Source organism: Cyprinus carpio, chromosome A2 (genome assembly GCF_018340385.1).
Source record: "Cyprinus carpio isolate SPL01 chromosome A2, ASM1834038v1, whole genome shotgun sequence".
Lineage (NCBI taxonomy): Eukaryota > Metazoa > Chordata > Actinopteri > Cypriniformes > Cyprinidae > Cyprinus > Cyprinus carpio.
This window is the reverse complement of record NC_056573.1, coordinates 8002836-8023266: the sequence shown is the minus strand read 5'-3', so window position 1 is coordinate 8023266 and position 20431 is coordinate 8002836. Positions and strand designations below refer to the sequence as shown.

Here is a 20431-nt window from a genome sequence, read left to right as displayed (position 1 = left end):
CACGGTGACGCGCTGGCAAGATGGCGACGGCCTGCTCTGCCCACTTTGTGCTTTAAAAACACTCTACGGTTGACGTCACAGACACTACATCCATGTTTTTATACAGTCTGTGGCGCGGACAGGTGAGACCTGAATAGCACACGTTGATATCCATGTTTAAACTAAACCCATTATCTAAAGCGATACTAAACTACAGTGGAAACGCAAACCGTGCCAAGCCGAGCCGTACAGTACCGTACCGTACTAAGCTGTGCAGAGTCGTACCACGCAGTGGAAAAGCGCCATAACTGATCAGATTGAATGACTTGCTGCTTGATTTTTGTTGTTTTTTTGTGATTAACTTTGTACAAAAATTTTATTTTTCTTTATGAAGTTTGTTTAAAATAAACAAGAATTTTTAGTAAAACATGATGTAAGCTTAATGGGAACAGGGGTGTGCTTAAAGGTTACAAACGTACCCATTAAGCATAGCCAAACTTTTTGCATCTTAATTGAAATGCTTTTGTCATTTAAAATAAAATTAAATATTTTTGTGTGAGAGATTAATATTTTATTTTAACATAACTTTTTGTACTGAAACCAATATCTTGTGCACTAAAAATGTGTCAATGTAGATTTTGGTGAGCTTAATAGGTACATTTACCCTATGGTTTATCAGAGTTCTCCTTATTATAAGTTTTATTATAATAAAGTATATAATAATGCAATGCTAATCAGCATAGCCTTTATCACTGCTTAGGATGCTATGAAATAAGTTGGGTGCCTTATTCTGTGTAAGAAGGCACATCATCCCACAGAAGGATTTATTTTAAATATTCTACTGATGTTATGAAGTGATTTTGGAGTAAAACGATGTTATTAAATGTGGTGCTTTTCAATAACGCACATGCTTTCAGATGGAACAGCATTTACCACACAGAGCCGTAGTTCACTGAGAATCACATTCATGACAATTGCATTCGATTTATCATGCAGCTTTAGTGCAGACCCTTCAGCATTTGGGGCAATTGAAAGTAACTTACTGTTAAATTAAAAGAAATCTTGCATCCGATTCAAACGTGGACGGGGCTTTCCTGATAACTTTCCGCAATACTGAGATCTTTATTTTACTTATTGCATGCAGAAGGTGACCCAGCTGACCTCACCAGAAAAAACTCATCACCACCATCTAGTGGGCTGTAAAGAAATTGATTTTATTCTACCAAATAGTATAATAAAAGATTGATACTTATGTAATGCAATGTGTTTGAGGTACATAACCCACCTCATGGAACATGACGTAGACGTGGGGGAGTGTTTAAACGAGGCGTTTTAGGAGAGTGTGGACAAGTCTTAACTTTTATAAAGAATATCTCTTTGGGTTTAAGACTTTAGCCTTTGCAACTTTACAGATCTTCCTTATGCACCAAGAGCTTGTAACAGAGTTTGTACGGGTGCTTGAAATCCTTGAAAATGCAATTAGCTTGAATCATAATTTGCTTTCTTACTGAATAGTTAATGCAATTTTTTTTGTTGGTATTTATTTATTTATTTATTTATTTTTACATAAATTAAGCAGCTCCCCTCGAGTCTGGCCGTGGCTGTAGTGTGATCTTTATTAACGCGTGCCCTCTGATGGAGCAGAGCGGGAGATAAAAACTTGCAGGGAGCAGAGTATGTGAGTGGAGTGGAGCGGCAACAATTTCCCATCTGTGCTCAGAGCATTTAATAATCACTCTGCTCCGGGTTCACAATTTCTCCCGCTCCACTCCGCGCTCACTGATACTAGAAACACCGCTCTGCCTTCGCTCTGTGGATAAAGTATTTCAGTATGTTTGAAATGTTATGTTAATGTAGTATATTTTATTATAATTATTATTATAAAAAAATATAAGTAGAGTTTAGTTTTGGATTGGGTTATTATGTTATGTGCACTTTTTTTCCTACCACATGCCAAACTAATAACATGGTTGTCAGTATTAAAATGTATAATTGCTGCTTTCTGCTGTGCAAATTTTGTTTGTGATGAAAATAACAGTATAGTTTCGTCAGTTATTTTATCTACAGATCGATGCATTTCTTACAGATTTCTGCTCATTCAAAATCAGATACAGATGAAGTAACACTATAAGATTAAATTAGTTTGAATGCATTATTGCGAAAGCAGTTGCGTGTGAATGTGCTGTACCTGTTTAAATCATGCTTTAACCTGAAAATATTCAGTAAAAGGAACCAACAAACTCCTTGAAAACTAGCCTGTAGAGCTAGCATGCCGCACATTCAGCTGACATAAACCACACTTTAAATAAACGAACAAAACCTATCCAGTGATGAAATGTTTTCTGTGTTGACACAAATCTTGGGCGATGTCCTAACTACCGGGATAATCACATGTGCTGTCGCCGCGTCATGACAGGTGCGCCTTATATTTTCCTGCTTTTTTGTCCTTTACCAATCACACCTATGAATCAAAATATCAATAATTATCGATATCGACCGATATGAAACACTTATATCGTGATACAGTTTTCAGCCATATCGCCCAGCCCTACTGAAGTCCATTATAAGGAAGCGGATTAACATGGACGCATCAACGAACTGTGAACTTTGTAATTTTTAGTTTAATTTTGTAATAAGCATGAAAGTAAAGACAGGTTAAAGGGTTACTCCACAGCAAATTGAAAATTGTCATTAATCACTTACCCCCATGTCATTCCAAACCCGTAAAAGCTGCGTTCATGGTCGTATGATGATAAGCATCGTCAGAATAGTCCATCTGCCATCAGTGATTCAACCATAACATTATGAAGCGTCAAGAATACTTCTTGTACACAAAGAAAACAAAAATAAAGACTTTATTCAACAATTCCTCTCCTCTGTGTCTCTCCAAGTCAGTGTAGTGCCATTTTGGCAAATCTGAGCAGAACGCAGGTGGCATATGCTCTTCTGTGTCAGCTGCGCTGCTCTGATGTTCTGTTTTGTTTCAAACCAAAGCGTAAATAATCGTAAAAAACATATCCTTGTGGATTACAATACTAATATGAATGTCTTCACAGAGGACAGATGGACTGTTCTGATGATGCTTTTCATACTTTCCTGGACCTTGACAGTGTTACTTACTTGGAAGTCTATGGGACAGTCTCAAGCCTACCGGTTTTCCTCCAAAATATCTTAAATTGTTTTCCGTAGATGAACAAAGCTTTTACGTGTTTGGAACGACATGGGGGTAAGTGAATAATGACAAAAGGTTTAAGGTATTTTTTAACTTCAAGGTATTTTCTTATAATGGACTTCTATGGGGGAGAAAATGCTTAACGTGCAGGGTTTCCCATACATTAATTTATTTGTTGAATAAACATGAGCACTGCACATTTAAAAATCAAAAACCAGAGCGGATGTTTTTATATCATTGTATTTCAGAAGGAAACAGACTGTTTTCAGAAAATTTTCGATGGAAATTTAATTTAATCTTGCCTGTAATGCCTGTTACAGCAGCGTTTGTGAGATTAGAGCTTCTTTGTATACAGCCATTACCGGAGAAACCTTTATCTCTCCCGCGCTTAAAGCTCCCTCTGCTGAGAGAAAATGAATTTGCATATGGGAGCGGTGCCGCCACAAATAGAATGTAAGGCTGTGGAAAACACTGACGTGATATTATTCACTTTATCTGTGGAGTAAGGGCTCGTTCTTTTCACAGTAGTTAGTGTTTATTACTTATTATTAAGTAAGGTTTGACAAAAATGTGGGTTTCCGTGGTGGTTGTTTACGCATTTTAAGCCACGTTAAGCACTTTTCACGTTACACATTTTAGAATGTCCCCTTGAATTCAGCGATGAACACACATGACTCAGTGATTTAAACTAGTTTAAAGGGGTCATATGATGCGATTTCAATTTTTCTTTTCTCTTTGGAGTGTTACATGCACTTGGTGCATAAAGATCTGTAAAATTGCAAAGACTAAAGTCTCAAATCCAAGGAGATATTCTTTATGAAAGTTAAGTCAACCACGCCCTCCTAAAATGGCTCATTTAAACATGCCCTCACATGTCTACGTCACGATGTGGGAAGATTTGCACTAGAGATCGACCGATTTATCGGTTTTGCCGATTAATTGGGACCGGTAGTTGATTGCTGGAACAATCGGTTATCGGCAAAAATCCATGCCAATAGTTTTTCGTGTTTCGTCCCTTGGTGGAGATGGCTGATAGTTTCACATTTTCAATCGCGAGGTGATGGTAAATTAAGTGATGGTCAATTGTCAGCTCTCTTGGTCGTCAGGTCGTGTGATGTATGTTGCTGAACTGTATTCAAATGTTATAAATATAAAACCACATTTTGAAATTTAACTGCAGTATGTCAGTTTAGTTTATTTGTGTGTGCTGTGCTCATAGACTTTAGAAAACGGCGCTCATTTGTTTGATTTCTCCTCGAAGCTGCGCAAGCCTCAAAAGTTTAAAGTCCTTGCACCCTGACTGAGTCTGAAACTGTTGTATTTGTTTTTTTATATTCGTCATTTGGTGGCTCTCAATTGTCAAAAACACCCCTCAAAATATTTGCTACGGATGCGAAAAATGCAGAAAATCGAACCATCTGAATAAATGTTTATGACTAAAAGGAAAACTAAAGGAAAGCTTTAACTGTAGCCTATATTCTGACTAGCTTATTTCGTTCATATATATAATATATATATATATATATATATATATATATGAACGAATAAACTAGTCAGAATATAGGCTACAGTTAAAGCTTTCCTTTAGTTTTTGTGAAATGCACGCATGCGCACACAAACATGTTTAAATACATTTATGTTGTTAATAAATAAATAACAATAAATTGTTGTAACAGCAATATCTCCAAGTTTTGTTTTTCACTGTAAAAATGTCATGATTTGCCAATGCAAAGAGTTACGCGCTGGGGCCCCAACTGCAATGAACCAGCTTTGGGGGGGTCCAGCTTGCAAAAGGTTGAGAACCCCTGGATTAGACAATCATTAAGTGCTCAATAATAGAAGCAGTTAAAGTGCGAGAGTAAACATTGTGCTGGTGTAATTGTAGGGCCCTATGTTTTCCGCGATGCAGAAAACGCGGATGGAATCGCGGAATCCATTCATAAACAGAATTCACAGTTTAGCGAGTGTTACGTTCGCCAAGATTTCAGCGTCTGCCGTCTCACTAAATGAGGACGAAAACACATGAAGAACATCTCCAGAACTGCTCTGAGAGTCACTTCATGAGCATTTGACCATTTGATTTGAGCAAAAGTATCATATCACATGCACAGAATTGTAAAGGTATTCTTTTATTTTGCAACCCGTCAACGAGCATTATTTTTAAGGAATAATCACACATTTCTTCCATGTTTTAATTTTAATAGTAAATCCCCTTTGTTTGCCAAAAAAAGTTTGCTTAATTTTAAGTAATTAAAAGACCAATAAAATTAATGTTTCATGCCTTGATTTGATAACCAGAAAAATGTAAATACACACAGAACTTTTGAGGGGAGAAATCATTAGGCTTCTTTAAGTAAAAATAAATAAAGTTGTTTTATGCATTCAAATAATTAGACATGCTAAAACAGAATTTGGTAACAATAAAAAAAAAATATGGTGAGAAAAAAAACATTTCATAGGGCCCTAATCATGTAATTTTTGTTAAACTTTTATTAAACGTATTTGAAAATGTGTAAGTTTCATGATTTTATTTAATTAGACTTACTTTATGATTAATGAACTTTAATTGAACTATTAAAAAGGAGTGGAGTAAAATTAAAATGGAAAAAACTGAATCCAGAAAATTTAAATAACAGAATTTGGAAATATAATGGAATTTAGGAAAAAATTAAACCGATTTCATAGGGCCCTATTAGAGTGTGGTAATTTCAACATTTACTATTACTGTTATTATTATTATTATTATTATTTTTATTATTTTTTTTATTATTATTACTGTTTGTTATTTTTTTTTTTGTAAATAAAGCACTATTTTATTTTTTTTTTAATTTTTTTTTTTTAAGTATCCATTTTAAAAACTATCAGTTAATTAATCGGTATCGGCCAGTGTGGTACAACCTAGCTATCAGTATCGGCAAAATCCAATATCGGTCAACCTCAAATTTGCACAACACCGCCCAAATGTTCACGTAAAGAAAGAAGGCATAACTTTTATTCTTGCTGTTGCCGCCGGCAGCATGTTGTGGAGACGCTGTGTGTTTCCTTGTGAAAGTGAAACTACTTTGTTTGGCCTTCCAAAAGAGGACACAACTAGAAATCAGTGGTTAAGTTGTATTTGGGTGGGAGATATGACATGCAGTTCTACCCGTCCATGATGTCATAACCTAACAAAAATGAGTATTTGTTAAAAATATATATCTTCATGTTGTTCCTCTGACAAGATACGATTACAGCATACCATAGCTGTAGTTGGTGTATAAAGACCTCTACTTCTAATTTTTATCTAAACATCAAAATTGTCATGTGGTGTGACTGTCTGGGATATGTGTGACCTTACTTATATGACAATATATATCAGCAAAGTATAAATAATTGATAGATTTACAGTTTGAGTAACAGAATTAGGCTATTTCAACAGACACAGAAAGATTTTAAAGCAAGTTCTGGCCAAATACATTTTGTCCGTAAAATGAACGTCATATGGTGTGACACTGCAATTTATATTTTGAACGGGCAATAATTTGGACATCATTATGATGAAGTCCACACTCAACCAGGAAGTTACAGTGTCATCTCTGGAGTGGTTTGCAAGGTCAAGAGGTGAGTTATGGCTTTTTAATTTTTAATTAAAAAGCTCTGTCACTGATGTGCTCACTAGTGGTCAATGTTTTGTGTCTTATGGTGTGACATTTTTTACATAAAAATAAAACACTTTTATACAAATTTTACTTATTAATTCTTAAAAATCATTCCTGCCATGTGGCAATTTACATGCTAAGTATAAGCTAGTTGTTTTTAGTTAACCAAGAGATTAGCTTTACTGAACAAAACGTCATATGGTGTGACACTGTATCATAATATTGTGTGACAAATATATCATATGGTGTGACTTGGAAAAACAGTCACACCATATGATATATTTGTCACACAATATTACATACACCTTTTTTAATGATAAATAAATAACTATTCAAAGCATATTCAATGAATGTAATAGTGAACATTCAATTACCTTTACAATTAATGTATTTCTTTTCAAATTTATACTTATTTTAACCATGTTTCACCATATTTGCAATGTTTTGCCTATTAAAAGATGCGATGTTTTGTCTGTCAGGCAGAAATGTCAGGTAAAGAGAGGACAAAAAATACAGGGAAAGACACAATTCATATGCAAATGATACACTGTATGTTTTTTACTGTATCTGGTTTTTACTAATATCTATGAATTTCCAATCTAAAACATTCAACTAATTGTAAATTGATTTGTTTTTTACTGTTTAACAATAAGAATTGTTGTTACAACACACACTCTCCTCTAATTTTAAATTGTTCATGTTGAATGTTCTTGAAGCGAGATGGTTTGATTTACTCATATTTCTGAGTTTCTTGTAATTTTAAAAGTTTTAAAACGATGTATGTTTTTTTTTTTTGTCTTATTAATGTTAACTCAATTTAATTAATTTAATGTTGAATGCAAATAATATAATTTTTTTTGCATTGACAAATTGTGGAGTGGTGCAGTTCATCATATAGCATGACACTATATAATTTGATGTGACATTCAGAATTGTGCAAGTAAAAATACTTTCTTAATTATAAATCATAAAGTCAATGGAACACAAGAGAAATGGTATCAGCAAGAGTCACAAGCATTTTCATAGATTTATAACCGGGTTTAACATAATTAATCTAAAATATCTGGAAAGGCTGAGAAGGGATGACTTTGCATGATGATTTAGAAAAACCATTTCAAAATCTAATGAATCTGCACAAAAGAAATGTTTAATCTTAAGATAGTAATGATAACGATTTATGTTGAAGTTAGTTACTTAGAGTATATTCCATTTTCATTTTATATATAATAACTTTTATGTCACACCATATGACAATTTTAGGCACGAATGCAACAAATTAGTGAATAAATCCACATTCAAATACAAAATCTAGAAGACCACATATATTTTGGGAAATGCAAGAGTCAGTACAACACAACTCAATATTTTTTATGCCTAATATTTGAAGTAAAAAATGAAAACTTTTTTCAGGCTTATGTCTCCCACTGATTTACAACACTGTCCAGAACAGTTCAACCCAAATATTAAGATGTGTCCAGTACATTTTATGGAGGACTGTTTCCTGATCCGGGGAGTAGACTACAATGCCGGCTGTTCTGACACACAGTCTGTAAGTTAGTTTACATATTTAGGGATTTGCCACTGATGATACAAATGTGAGTTTTGAGCAGTGTAGAAAAGCGCTTGTTTGTCGTTTCACTGATCACAAACGCAGACATGGTTTTATGTTTACTCAGCGCGAAAAATACAGTACAAGTCAGCGGTTCTCAATTCCAGTCCTCGCGCCCCCTACTCTGTACATTTTGTTTGTTTCTCTTATGGCTTTAGACGTTTGTTCTAGTCAAATGTAAGTGCCCTGCGAAGTGGACATCACAGGATATTCCACCATGATTCCAGTTCGAAGCGAACATACAGGTGCTGGTCATATAATTAGAATATCATCAAAAAGTTGATTTATTTCACTAATTCCATTCAAAAAGTGAAACTTTTATATTATATTCATTCATTACACACAGACTGATATATTTCAAATGTTTATTTCTTTAAATTTTTATGATTATAACTGACAACTAAGGAAAATCCCAAATTCATTATCTCAGAAAATTATAATATTACTTGAGACCAATACAAAGAAAGGATTTTTAGAAATCTTGGCCAACTGAAAACTATGAACATGAAAAGTATGAGCATGTACAGCACTCGATACTTAGTTGGGGCTCCTTTTGCCAGAATTACTGCAGCAATGCGGTGTGGCATGGAGTCAATCAGTCTGTGGCACTGCTCAAGTGTTATGACAGCCCAGGTTGCTCTGATAGTGGCCTTCAGCTTTTCTGCATTCTTGGGTCTGGCATAGCGCATCTTCCTCTTCACCATACCCCATAGATTTTCTATGGGGTTAAGGTCATGCGAGTTTGCTGGACAATTGAGAGCAGGGATACCATGATACTTAAACCAGGTACTGGTAGCTTTGGCACTGTGTGCAGGTGCCAAGTCCTGTTGGAAAATGAAATCTGCATCTCCATAAAGTTGGTCAGCAGCAGGAAGCATGAAGTGCTCTAAAACTTCCTGGTATGCGGCTGCATTGACCTTGGACCTCAGAAAACACAGTGGACCAACACCAGCAGATGACATGGCACCCCAAACCATCACTGACTGTGGAAACTTTACACTGGACCTTAAGCAACGTGGATTGTGTGCCTCTCCTCTCTTGCTCCAGACTCTGGGACCCTGGTTTCCAAAGGAAATGCAAAATTTAGTTTCATCAGAGAACATAACTTTGGACCACTCAGCAGCAGTCCAGTCCTTTTTGTCTTTAGCCCAGGCAAGACACTTCTGACGCTGTCTGTTGTTCAAGAGTGGCTTGACACAAGGAATGCAACGGCTGAAACCCATGTCTTGCATACGTCTGTACGTAGTGGTTCTTGAAGCACTGACTCCAGCTGCAGTCCACTCTTTATGAATCTCCCCCGCATTTTTGAATGGGTTTTGTTTTACAATCCTCTCCAGGGTGCGGTTATCCCTATTGCTTGTACACTTTTTTTCTACCACATCTTTTCCTTCCCTTCGCCTCTCTATTAATGTGCTTGGACACAGACCTCTGTGAACAGCCAGCCTCTTTTGCAATGACCTTTTGTGTCTTGCCCTCCTTGTGCAAGGTGTCAATGGTCGTTTTTTGGACAACTGTCAAGTCAGCAGTCTTCCCCATGATTGTGTAGCCCACAGAACTAGACTGAGAGACAATTTAAAGGCCATTGCAGGTGTTTTGAGTTAATTAGCTGATGAGAGTGTGGCACCAGGTGTCTTCAATATTGAACCTTTTCACAATATTCAAATTTTCTGAGATACTGAATTTGGGATTTTCCTTAGTTGTCAGTTATCATCAAAATTAAAAGAAATAAACATTTGAAATATATCAGTCTGTGTAATGAATGAATATATTATACAAGTTTAACTTTTTGAATGGAATTAGTGAAATAAATCAACTTTTTGATGATATTCTAATTATATGACCAGCACCTGTATTTCCAATACTGTCCCTGCGAGTATGACTTGATTTCTGCTAATTTGTAGTGTTTTAACACACTTAAGTTTGAATAGAACAAACATCTGAAGCCATAAGAGAAACATACAAAATGTGCCGAGCAGGGGGTGTGAGGACTGGAATTGAGCTGCTCTGCACTGCTCAAAACTCGCATTTGAATCATCATTGGCAAATCCTTTACATATGTAAACGTACTTGCAGACTGTGAGTCAGAACAGTTGGCATTTTGTATCTTCTCTCCCAGGATCAGGAAACAGTCCTCCATAAAATGTGCTGCACACATATGAATATTTGGGTTAAACTGCTCTGGAACAGTGTTGTAAATGCAGCTTAACCACTGATTTGTAGTTGTGTCCTCTTTTGGAAGGCCAAACAAAGTATTTTTGCTTTCACAACAAAACAGCATTGAAAAAATGTATATAAACGAATAAAAAATATATGACCAATAATAATAATATACAAATATTATGGGAAAAAGACATCCAGTTAATGAACTTACAAGACTGTAGGATGGATAAGAACGTTTTCTTGTAGGCCTATTTTTTATTATGGGCTTTATGTAACATTTATTCATGGTAGACTTCATTTGAATGCTGACTACCACACGTTATATAGTCCGATAGCCAAGGTCTCTGGTTAATATAATAATTTTCTAATGTAGTAATTTCTATAATAATATAATTCTTAATTCAAACTAAAATATTAACCCTCTGGAATCGATTCACGCATATGTGTGTTGAGGCTTTTTCTCCTGATAACCCTGAAAAGAACTTAAATTACACTTTCAGTTGTAAGATAAGAGCAATAAATCAATCGAATCTGTAAAGGGTCTACTTTTATTTGTATACACCCATAACAATAAAACTTTGTGCATTTTCAAAATAAAGAAAACAAACAAGTTGTGCTGTCTGCAGCCTCGGTCTGCGGTGATCTTCTTTTAGAAACGCATCATTAAAATGAAATGTAACGCAGCAAATACTCAACACAGAGACACGATTAATTGATCATGTTTTATCACGGTATGCGGTATTATCACAGTATTGAAATTGTTTTAAAAATGTGGTCATAATACAGTATAACAGGTTAAATAACTTTTTTTCTTATAACAAAAATAACTGAACATTTAAATACAATAAAGCAATACAAAAAATATATTTAAAGTAAAAAAAAAATTACACCCATTAAAGTGCAAAAGAACTTTAAAGACCCATAGGTATCACTTTACAATAAGACCTCATTAGTTAACCTTAGTTAATGCATTAACATTCACAATGAGCAATAGCTACATTTGCTACAGAAGTTACTAATCTTTGTTTAAAAAAATACAAGTCTTGGCTCATGTTAGCTCATTAAATAACAAAGTTGCAACTTTCGATTTTAACAATGTGTTATTAAATATTGGAATACCTAAGATTAATGAATGTTCAGAAGAATTTTTCATTGGCAGTTTAACTAATGAAGCCCTAATGTAAGTTAATGAACAATAAAGGATCGTAAAATAAAGAACCTTAAAATGTATTCCAAATTTTGAATAATTTGTAATATATAATTATTCTCGGTATTTGGAAGTGCCCACGATAACAATATCGTGCATATTCATTACCGCGATATATCGCATTACCGAATACCGGCACGTGTCTACTTTCACGTCTCCCTTCATTATATCTAATGCGACCACGCTATTGACATTAAAATGTTCCACGTTAAGCTTGTGGCGTGTAAACGCCCATACTAGGGATGGGCGATATCTTATCGTTTGCGATATACTGGTAAAAATTCTCCCCACGATAAGAATTAATCTTCCCGCGATAATAATGATATATCTAGTTGTTGACACATTTCTGTGTGCGACTGTGTGCAGTGATATGAAGGAAGGCGAACATGAAATTGAGCAGCTCCTTCTACAATCTGGAACAGGTTTGGATAACACTGTACAGTGCGGCAAAAATCGATCTGAGCCTTGAATAAATGTACTACAGTAGCACGTGTGCAATACAGTTTTACATGTGTATGAGAAGGTTACAAACCTGTTGTCCAACAAAGATATTATTAATTGACGTGCTTTTTCTCCATATTAACTTTAACATAGTCGAGTGTTTGAAATAACTTATTTTTGAGATCAGATGTGCTTTCGTATCAGAATAAGGCAGAAATCATACTATACAGTGATAAAGGCTATGTCGATTACCATTGCATTATAAATACACTTTACAAATACCCAAGATTGCTTGAAGAACACAGACCATGTATTTTGTGCAATCGCATGGTCATTGTCTTCAGGTTTCCTCAGTAAAGATTTCTCTATCTGCGTTTTATTCAGCTACAGTGATCACTGGATACTTCTGTCCATATTAGTGATTTCCTGGAGCATTACTTCTACTATGCATATGTGGAGTTTCTGCGCAAGGGCGCCCTCCGGCTTCCAGTATGAATTAAACACTCGTGTCTACTGCTCACAACACCCTATTTTGGGTAAAAATAGGAAATATAATACTTTTCTATAAAAATAAAAAAAAACAGGATTCCCTAAATTATCGTCATTGATATCATTATCGCAATAAATATCAGAAATTATCATGATACATTTTAAAGCCCATATCCCCCATCCCTAGCCCATACCACAGAAAACAAAGCAGTGAGACTGTTCAAGTTCTTTTTTTAATTTTACCGTTTGCTTCGCGCTGAGAGGATTAAGACATAATTCACCCCAAGAAGATGCGCTGAGGATTACCTCAGGATTTGAGTTTTGGATTTCCTCAGAAAAAAGAATGAAGCGCTTTATCCAGCAGAGATCATAAACAGGAGTAAGTCTAAATGTTCAAATTAAGTGTTTAAATGTTCAAATTAAGTATATATATATATATATATATATATATATATATATATATATATATATTATATATATATTTATTTATTTATATATATATATATATATATATATATAAGTATGTGTATGTATATGTGTGTGTGTATACAGGTCCTTCTCAAAAAATTAGCATATTGTGATAAAAGTTCAATTATTTTCCATAATGTAATGATAAAAATTAAACTTTCATATATTTTAGATTCATTGCACACCAACTGAAATATTTCAGTTCTTTTATTGTTTTAATACTGATGATTTTGGCATACAGCTCATGAAAACCCAAAATTCCTATCTCAAAAAATTTGCATATTTCATCCGACCAATAAAATAAGTGTTTTTAATACAAAAAAAGTCAACCTTCAAATAATTATGTTCAGTTATGCACTCAATACTTGGTCGGGAATCCTTTTGCAGAAATGACTGCTTCAATGCGGCGTGGCATGGAGGCAATCAGCCTGTGTTTATGATTTCAGATTATGAAGTTTACATTATGAAATTTCATTTACATCATCTAAATGTTCTACTGTACTTCTAGTATCAGTGACCATCACAATAATATTAATAATGCAGTTTATCATATTTGAGAGCACATAAACATACAGTCGTGGCCAAAAGTTTTGAGAATTACATAAATATTGGAAATTGGAAAAATTGCTGCTTAAGTTTTTATAATAGCAATTTGCATATACTCCAGAATGTTATGAAGAGTGATCAGATGAATTGCATAGTCCTTCTTTGCCATGGAAATTAACTTAATCCCAAAAAAACCTTTCCACTGCATTTCATTGCTGTCATTAAAGGACCTGCTGAGATCATTTCAGTAATCATCTTGTTAACTCAGGTGAGAATGTTGACGAGCACAAGGCTGGAGATCATTATGTCAGGCTGATTGGGTTAGAATGGCAGACTTGACATGTTAAAAGGAGGGTGACGCTTGAAATCATTGTTCTTCCATTGTTAACCATGGTGACCTGCAAAGAAACGCGTGCAGCCATCATTGCGTTGCATAAAAATGGCTTCACAGGCAAGGATATTGTGGCTACTAAGATTGCACCCAAATCAACAATTTATAGGTTCATCAAGAACTTCAAGGAAAGAGGTTCAATTCTTGTAAAGAAGGCTTCAGGGCATCCAAGAAAGTCCAGCAAGCACCAGGATCGTCTCCGTAAGAGGATTCAGCTGCGGGATCGGAGTGCCACCAGTGCAGAGCTTGCTCAGGAATGGCAGCAAGCAGGTGTGAGCGCATCTGCACGCACAGTGAGGCGAAGACTTTTGGAAGATGGCCTGGTTTCAAGAAGGGCAGCAAAGAAGCCACTTCTCTCCAAAAAAAAACATCAGGGACAGATTGATCTTCTGCAGAAAGTATAGTGAATGGACTGCTGAGGACTGGGGCAAAGTCATATTCTCCGATGAAGCCCCTTCCCGATTGTTTGGGGCATCTGGAAAAAGGCTTGTCCGGAGAAGAAAAGGTGAGCGCTACCATCAGTCCTGTGTCATGCCAACAGTAAAGCATCCTGACACCGTTCATGTGTGGGGTTGCTTCTCATCCAAGGGAGTGGGCTCACTCACAATTCTGCCCAAAAAAACACAGCCATGAATAAAGAATGGTACCAAAACACCCTCCAACAGCAACTTCTTCCAACAGCCCAACAACAGTTTGGTGAAGAACAATGCATTTTCCAGCACGATGGAGCACCGTGCCATAAGGCAAAAGTGATAACTAAGTGGCTCGGGGACCAGAATGTTGAAATTTTGGGTCCATGGCCTGGAAACTCCCCAGATCTTAATCCCATTGAGAACTTGTGGTCAATCCTCAAGAGGCGGGTGGACAAGCAAAAACCCACTAATTCTGACAAGCTCCAAGAAGTTATTATGAAAGAATGGGTTGCTATCAGTCAGGATTTGGCCCAGAAGTTGATTGAGAGCATGCCGAGTCGAATTGCTGAGGTCCTGAAAAAGAAGGGCCAACACTGCAAATACTGACTCTTTGCATAAATGTCATGTAATTGTCGATAAAAGCCTTTGAAACGTATGAAGTGCTTGTAATTATATTTCAGTACATCACAGAAACATCTGAAACAAAGATCTAAAAGCAGTTTAGCAGCAAACTTTTTGAAAACTAATATTTATGTAATTCTCAAAACTTTTGGCCACGACTGTACACTTTGGAAATGCTAGTTATGTGATGTTAATTTATATATTTCAACATTACACAATTCCAGTCAATACCAGTTTGCCAAAGCAGTAATATTGTGAAATATTTGTAATATTTAAAATAACTGCTTTCTATTTGAATATATTTTAAAATTTAATTTATTCCTGTGATCAAAGCTAAATTTTCAGCATCATTACTCTATATGACATACACTATACCATTCAAAAGCTGGGAGTCGGTGTATATATAGAAATAAAAACTTTTATTTAGCACACATGTGATGATAAAAACAATTAATATAGATGTTTGTTAGATGATTTTTTTTATTTTTATTTATAAAAAAAAAAAATGATGAAAAATTTTCTCAGCTCTTTTCAACATTAATAATAATAAAAATTTTGTTTTTTTTTTTGAGTAGCAAATCAGAATATTAGAAGGATTTCTGAAGGATTGTGTGACTGGAGTAATCATGCAAAAAATTCAGCTTTGAAAGCCAGCTTTGATTGTTCCTAATAAACTGTTTAACTGCACTTGCAAGTGAATCTCAAGTTATTTTGTGGGATAATTAAATATATTCTAAATAAACTACAAACATAAAAATATATACGTTTATTTTGTCCTCACATTCTTTCTTGTAACTCTTTCCTCTGTCACACCTGGCTGAAAGGCTCATTATGCAGCTCATTATGCGGGGCTTTGTCTTCTCAGGTGTGAATCACACAAATATTCATGATAGTTGATGCCAACTCGCATGCGCTTTTGAAAATTTAAATCAATCTATTGTTTTCTGTGAGTAAACGAGATGATTTTCACATCATTTTGAAGCAAAAATTCTAGGCTACATGCTCCAGGTTTGACAGTCTTGTGAACAAATGTTCTGTATGTGTTTTATGACCTTATTTCAGTGACTTCAAAATTTTAGTTTTTCACTAACCACGCATAAATGTTTTCTCAAAAACACAATCATGTACATACATGCTATTTACATATTATTGTAGCCCAGTTTGTACTGAATACAGTGTTTTCAGACTTTAGCCATGTTTATGTTTATAAGCAATTGAAAAAAGCACAAAAGTCAGGGCATGTCAAAACTTCTCCAGGCCCCCAAAACCCCATTAGACCAAAGAGGGTCAATGAATTCATCTCTAATAATCCCGGGTTGCTTAGGTTACACAGGTTTGTTTACGCATTAAACTCGTGGTCACAAGAAAAATTTTGTTCCCTCAACATAAGGATCCCGTACAACATAGCATTGCGAGGCCATGACATAAGGATGACGTTACCTCGACAAAATGATCTTGTGGCCACGACATATCACGTTCCCACAAGTTATGTCGTGGCCACGACAAAACTAAGTGAACTGTCCATGTCAGCTCCCGGGCATCGTACCAAGTCAAGTCATATCACATTTATTTATATAGCGCTTTATATAATACAAATGTGTAACCGCACTGGGTAGTACATTAACGTTAGCTCAAATGATATATAGGGAATTTTAATTAATCAGGAATATGATTAATATATATATATCTCATGTGACAGTTACATTAAAATTATTGAAGATGAAAAATAGGTCAATTGTATTTATCAATAACTCATTACAAGGCACTGTAATTTACTCATTATGTCAATATTCCATTCTTCATATCAATTAATGTGATATCTTTTACTGGGAATTAATGCAAATCAAACAGTGGTTTGTCCAGCAAACGGCCGTAAGATTAACTTATCAACTTTCAATAAAGTTATCACTTCTTATAATTCCAGGAAAAATAGTTTCTGGCCAAGAAACCATTCTCCTGTCCTTATAAAATTTAGGTTACTGAAGAGTAACAAATAAGCTTTGTAGCTAAGATCAAACATTTCATTGACTTCGTGATGTGAGCATTTTAGACAGAAGCAATCATGAATATATATTGGATTTTAATAATTGAACTAATAATGCATCAAACTACGATTCACACAGAGTAAATATGCGTATAACAATACAAACAGTAAAAACAAATACAATACAAAAAAAAAACGGATAACAGATGAGAGAGAGAAATAGGCGAGATCACAAAATGTTCGCCCAGTATGGCAAAATCACATACAGTAACCTTTTGAAAGACAACAACGAATCAGATCACCTTGAAAAGGGAATAGACAACCTTAAGCAGTGTTTAAATCTCTATAGAAAATAATACTTGCATGTGGGTCTCTTTGTGCCTGCTAAAGATGAGCGTGCGTGTGTCATCTTTTGGAGCTGGGCGTGTTCTCTCGTGTCTTCCGGGGCGAGCAGACTCGCGCGAAGTTTCAAAGGTTCAACGAACGTGGAGTTACCAAAGAAATGATTCAGAGTTCGTCTCCCTCGTGTAGGGAGAGGTGAATATGAGAATAAAACTTAGTAAAGAAAAGACAAGAAAAACGGAGATGAAAGCTCACTAAGGAGCCATCGTGACAGACGTTCTCTCAGACAAAGTGTGGACAAAGTGCAATGAGAACTCTCTGTGTCAGTCTCTTATGGAGCGACTGGGTTCACGCCTCTGTTCGCGCGAACAACCAATGAACGTCCACGATCTGAAGCGGGAAAAAGTTCCTTTGTCTCTGGGGAGACACCCACTCGAGTGAGTTATGGTGTTGTCAGAATTCAGCAGTTATATTCCAGCAAGATGGTAATTCCAGAATAATACATTTTATTGTAATTTCCTATGTATGAGTGGTTCGGTCAAAACAAGACGGTTAAAGAGCAGGTCAGATGGTATTTTAAAGTGTCTCAATATTGTATTGGAGTCCCCTACATCAGGTTTAAATGCATCTAAGGTCAGAAAACATTGTAATTTTCTCAGAATATACATTTAATATTAGAGTCATTTGCCAATGATTAGGAAATGATTCGTTTCAAGCACGTTTGGCGCAAGCTAATCAGTTTTTAAAGCATACTCTGCTCTGATTAGTCAGCTGGCCAAACCTGTTGTGATTGGCACAGAGATGAGTCCTTGAGCCAGTTAGCCAGCGCTACCATTGACAAAGCACCTTTACATAAAACAATAATATAATCAATCCGTTCTTATAATGACATAAAATACAAAAACACTTATGCAAGCGAATCGTGGCCACAGCTAAAGTTTAGCTGCTAAACTGTGAACACTAGGTGGATACGTTAGCCGAGTGGTAACGTGACTAACTGATGAAACAATACAGTTTGTAAACCAAAATATGTCTACTGTAATGTTTGAAGAACGACAGACAAAAGACGCTTGGAACACAGAACAGTTGTATCACAGGAGCACCAGCCGAAATCACTCATCTCTCCCGCATTAACCCTGTAACTGCCAGTGCAGCACAATAAACAGCAGTTTCACAATTATTATAAAGTCTGTGTGCTACACTACATTCTTTATTATTAAACAAAGTAATTAGAACAACGTCAGTATACAATAATCGACATATTCTTAGGTTCACTGCAAATTTTTAGAACTACTTCAGTAAGACAGTAATATCGTGCTTTACCTGGAAACCTAAAGCTGCACTAGGTATACATCACATATTGGCACAAAAAAATTATATTTTGAGCACTCAATTGAAAATGTACACCTAATGTATCAATCGTACTACTTACAGGTCGTGGTTCAGAGAGCTTGGTCCAAATTAAGAAGATTAGAAGCCAACGAAGATAAAAGCCCAGATTAGAGAAGCAGTTCTTGATAAAATGACAAGCACACAACAAAAGGCTCGAATCGTATTTCTGTGGTATCCTTGAACACCGCGTCTTCTCAACATGATGTAAACACACTAATAGCAAAAGTGTTTGTGGGCAGATCAGACCCGGTTCGTATTTCACGGGCATGCGGGGATTATGCAAATGTGTACCCAGTGACGTACAGGCAAAAGAGTCGAAAATATAACGACTCGTTACGGCGATTCAGAACCGACTCTCTCTTTTGAGAGACAATAACTTTGTTTATCATGCACTTTTTTGATTAACAACTTTGCAGATTGTTTTCATTTAAGGATAGCTACGTTATAAACTGCAAAAGAGATATTTTTCAAAAACCCATCTGACCTGCTCTTTAAACAGATACCAAGAATGACAGGTAAAGGTAGGAGAAACATCAAGTTACATTCATATGCAGAATTACACACATTTAAAGTTTGATTAACACACAATAAAGTTGCAGATACTCCAATTTGATATGGAAGACATCTAAGCACAAAAAAAGGAAATACAGTCAATACATTTAGAATACATTTAATTTCCTTTTTCCTTACAAGAATTCCTAGCGAGCTGGGCTTTTTCTTTTTCTCCCAGTTGGGTCATAAAGTTTTATGACCTGGTCAGGAATATAAACCCAGCCATGCTGGCACCAGGCCGGTCATTCAGCTTGCAGAGAGTTTGATTTACCTGCTTGAGTTCAGGGGCTAAAAGCTATGGGTTTTAGCCAAGGAATGTGCATTGTTTTAGATTCAACGATCCATGATTCATTAATTCAGAACCAATGAATGAATGAACTGCTCATACGCTACAAATGTGTAAAAAGCTTTACTGTGTTAAGCAGAAAAATATTGTTTCTGTAATGCAAACAAAATTCTGCTGTAAAGCAGCTCTAAAAACAGGCAATTTTTCAGTTAAAGTCAGTTCATCATTGATTCAGTGATGCCAACATCCAGCTCAGTTCAGTAATATGATCCACTATTGCACAGAAACTATTGGAATTCGCTACTATTGCCCAATATAAGTATCCCCCAACTAAACAACCAAGAAGTAATTTAATAAATAATTATCTCCACATCTTTTTTCCCCCAAGAATCCTGACCTTTCATTAAAAGTGAATAACTCCAGATATGTTTTATTTTATTTTTTATTTTTATTTTTTTACATAAAAATCTGTATTATCTCCATAAATATCACCAGAACTTGAAAAAGAGTTGGCATCCGCAAACTCTGAAAAACATCGAGCGAGTATGGAAAGCAGAGCAGAAACATGAGGCCGAGAGAAAGAAGATCGAGGAGTTGCAGAAGGAGCTTAAAGAGGAACGAGCCCGAGAAGAGATTACCAGATATGCACAAGAGACAGGCGCTGTAAAGTGTGTGACATTTATTTAGTAATAATAACAGACTTACAGGTTTAAACATGTTATGTAATATCAGATTTCTCAA

General features: G+C 35.5%; 1 protein-coding gene across 1 annotated transcript in view; it reads left to right on the top strand.

Moving 5' to 3' along the window:
- Positions 1 to 20431, top strand: part of cwc25 (CWC25 spliceosome associated protein homolog) — a 66273-nt gene that overhangs the window by 25158 nt on the left and 20684 nt on the right. Inside the window, exon 2 of the mRNA XM_042771203.1 lies at positions 20186 to 20358. Coding sequence (XP_042627137.1) covers positions 20186 to 20358 — 173 coding nt within the window. The remainder of the gene's footprint in view (positions 1 to 20185; positions 20359 to 20431) is intronic.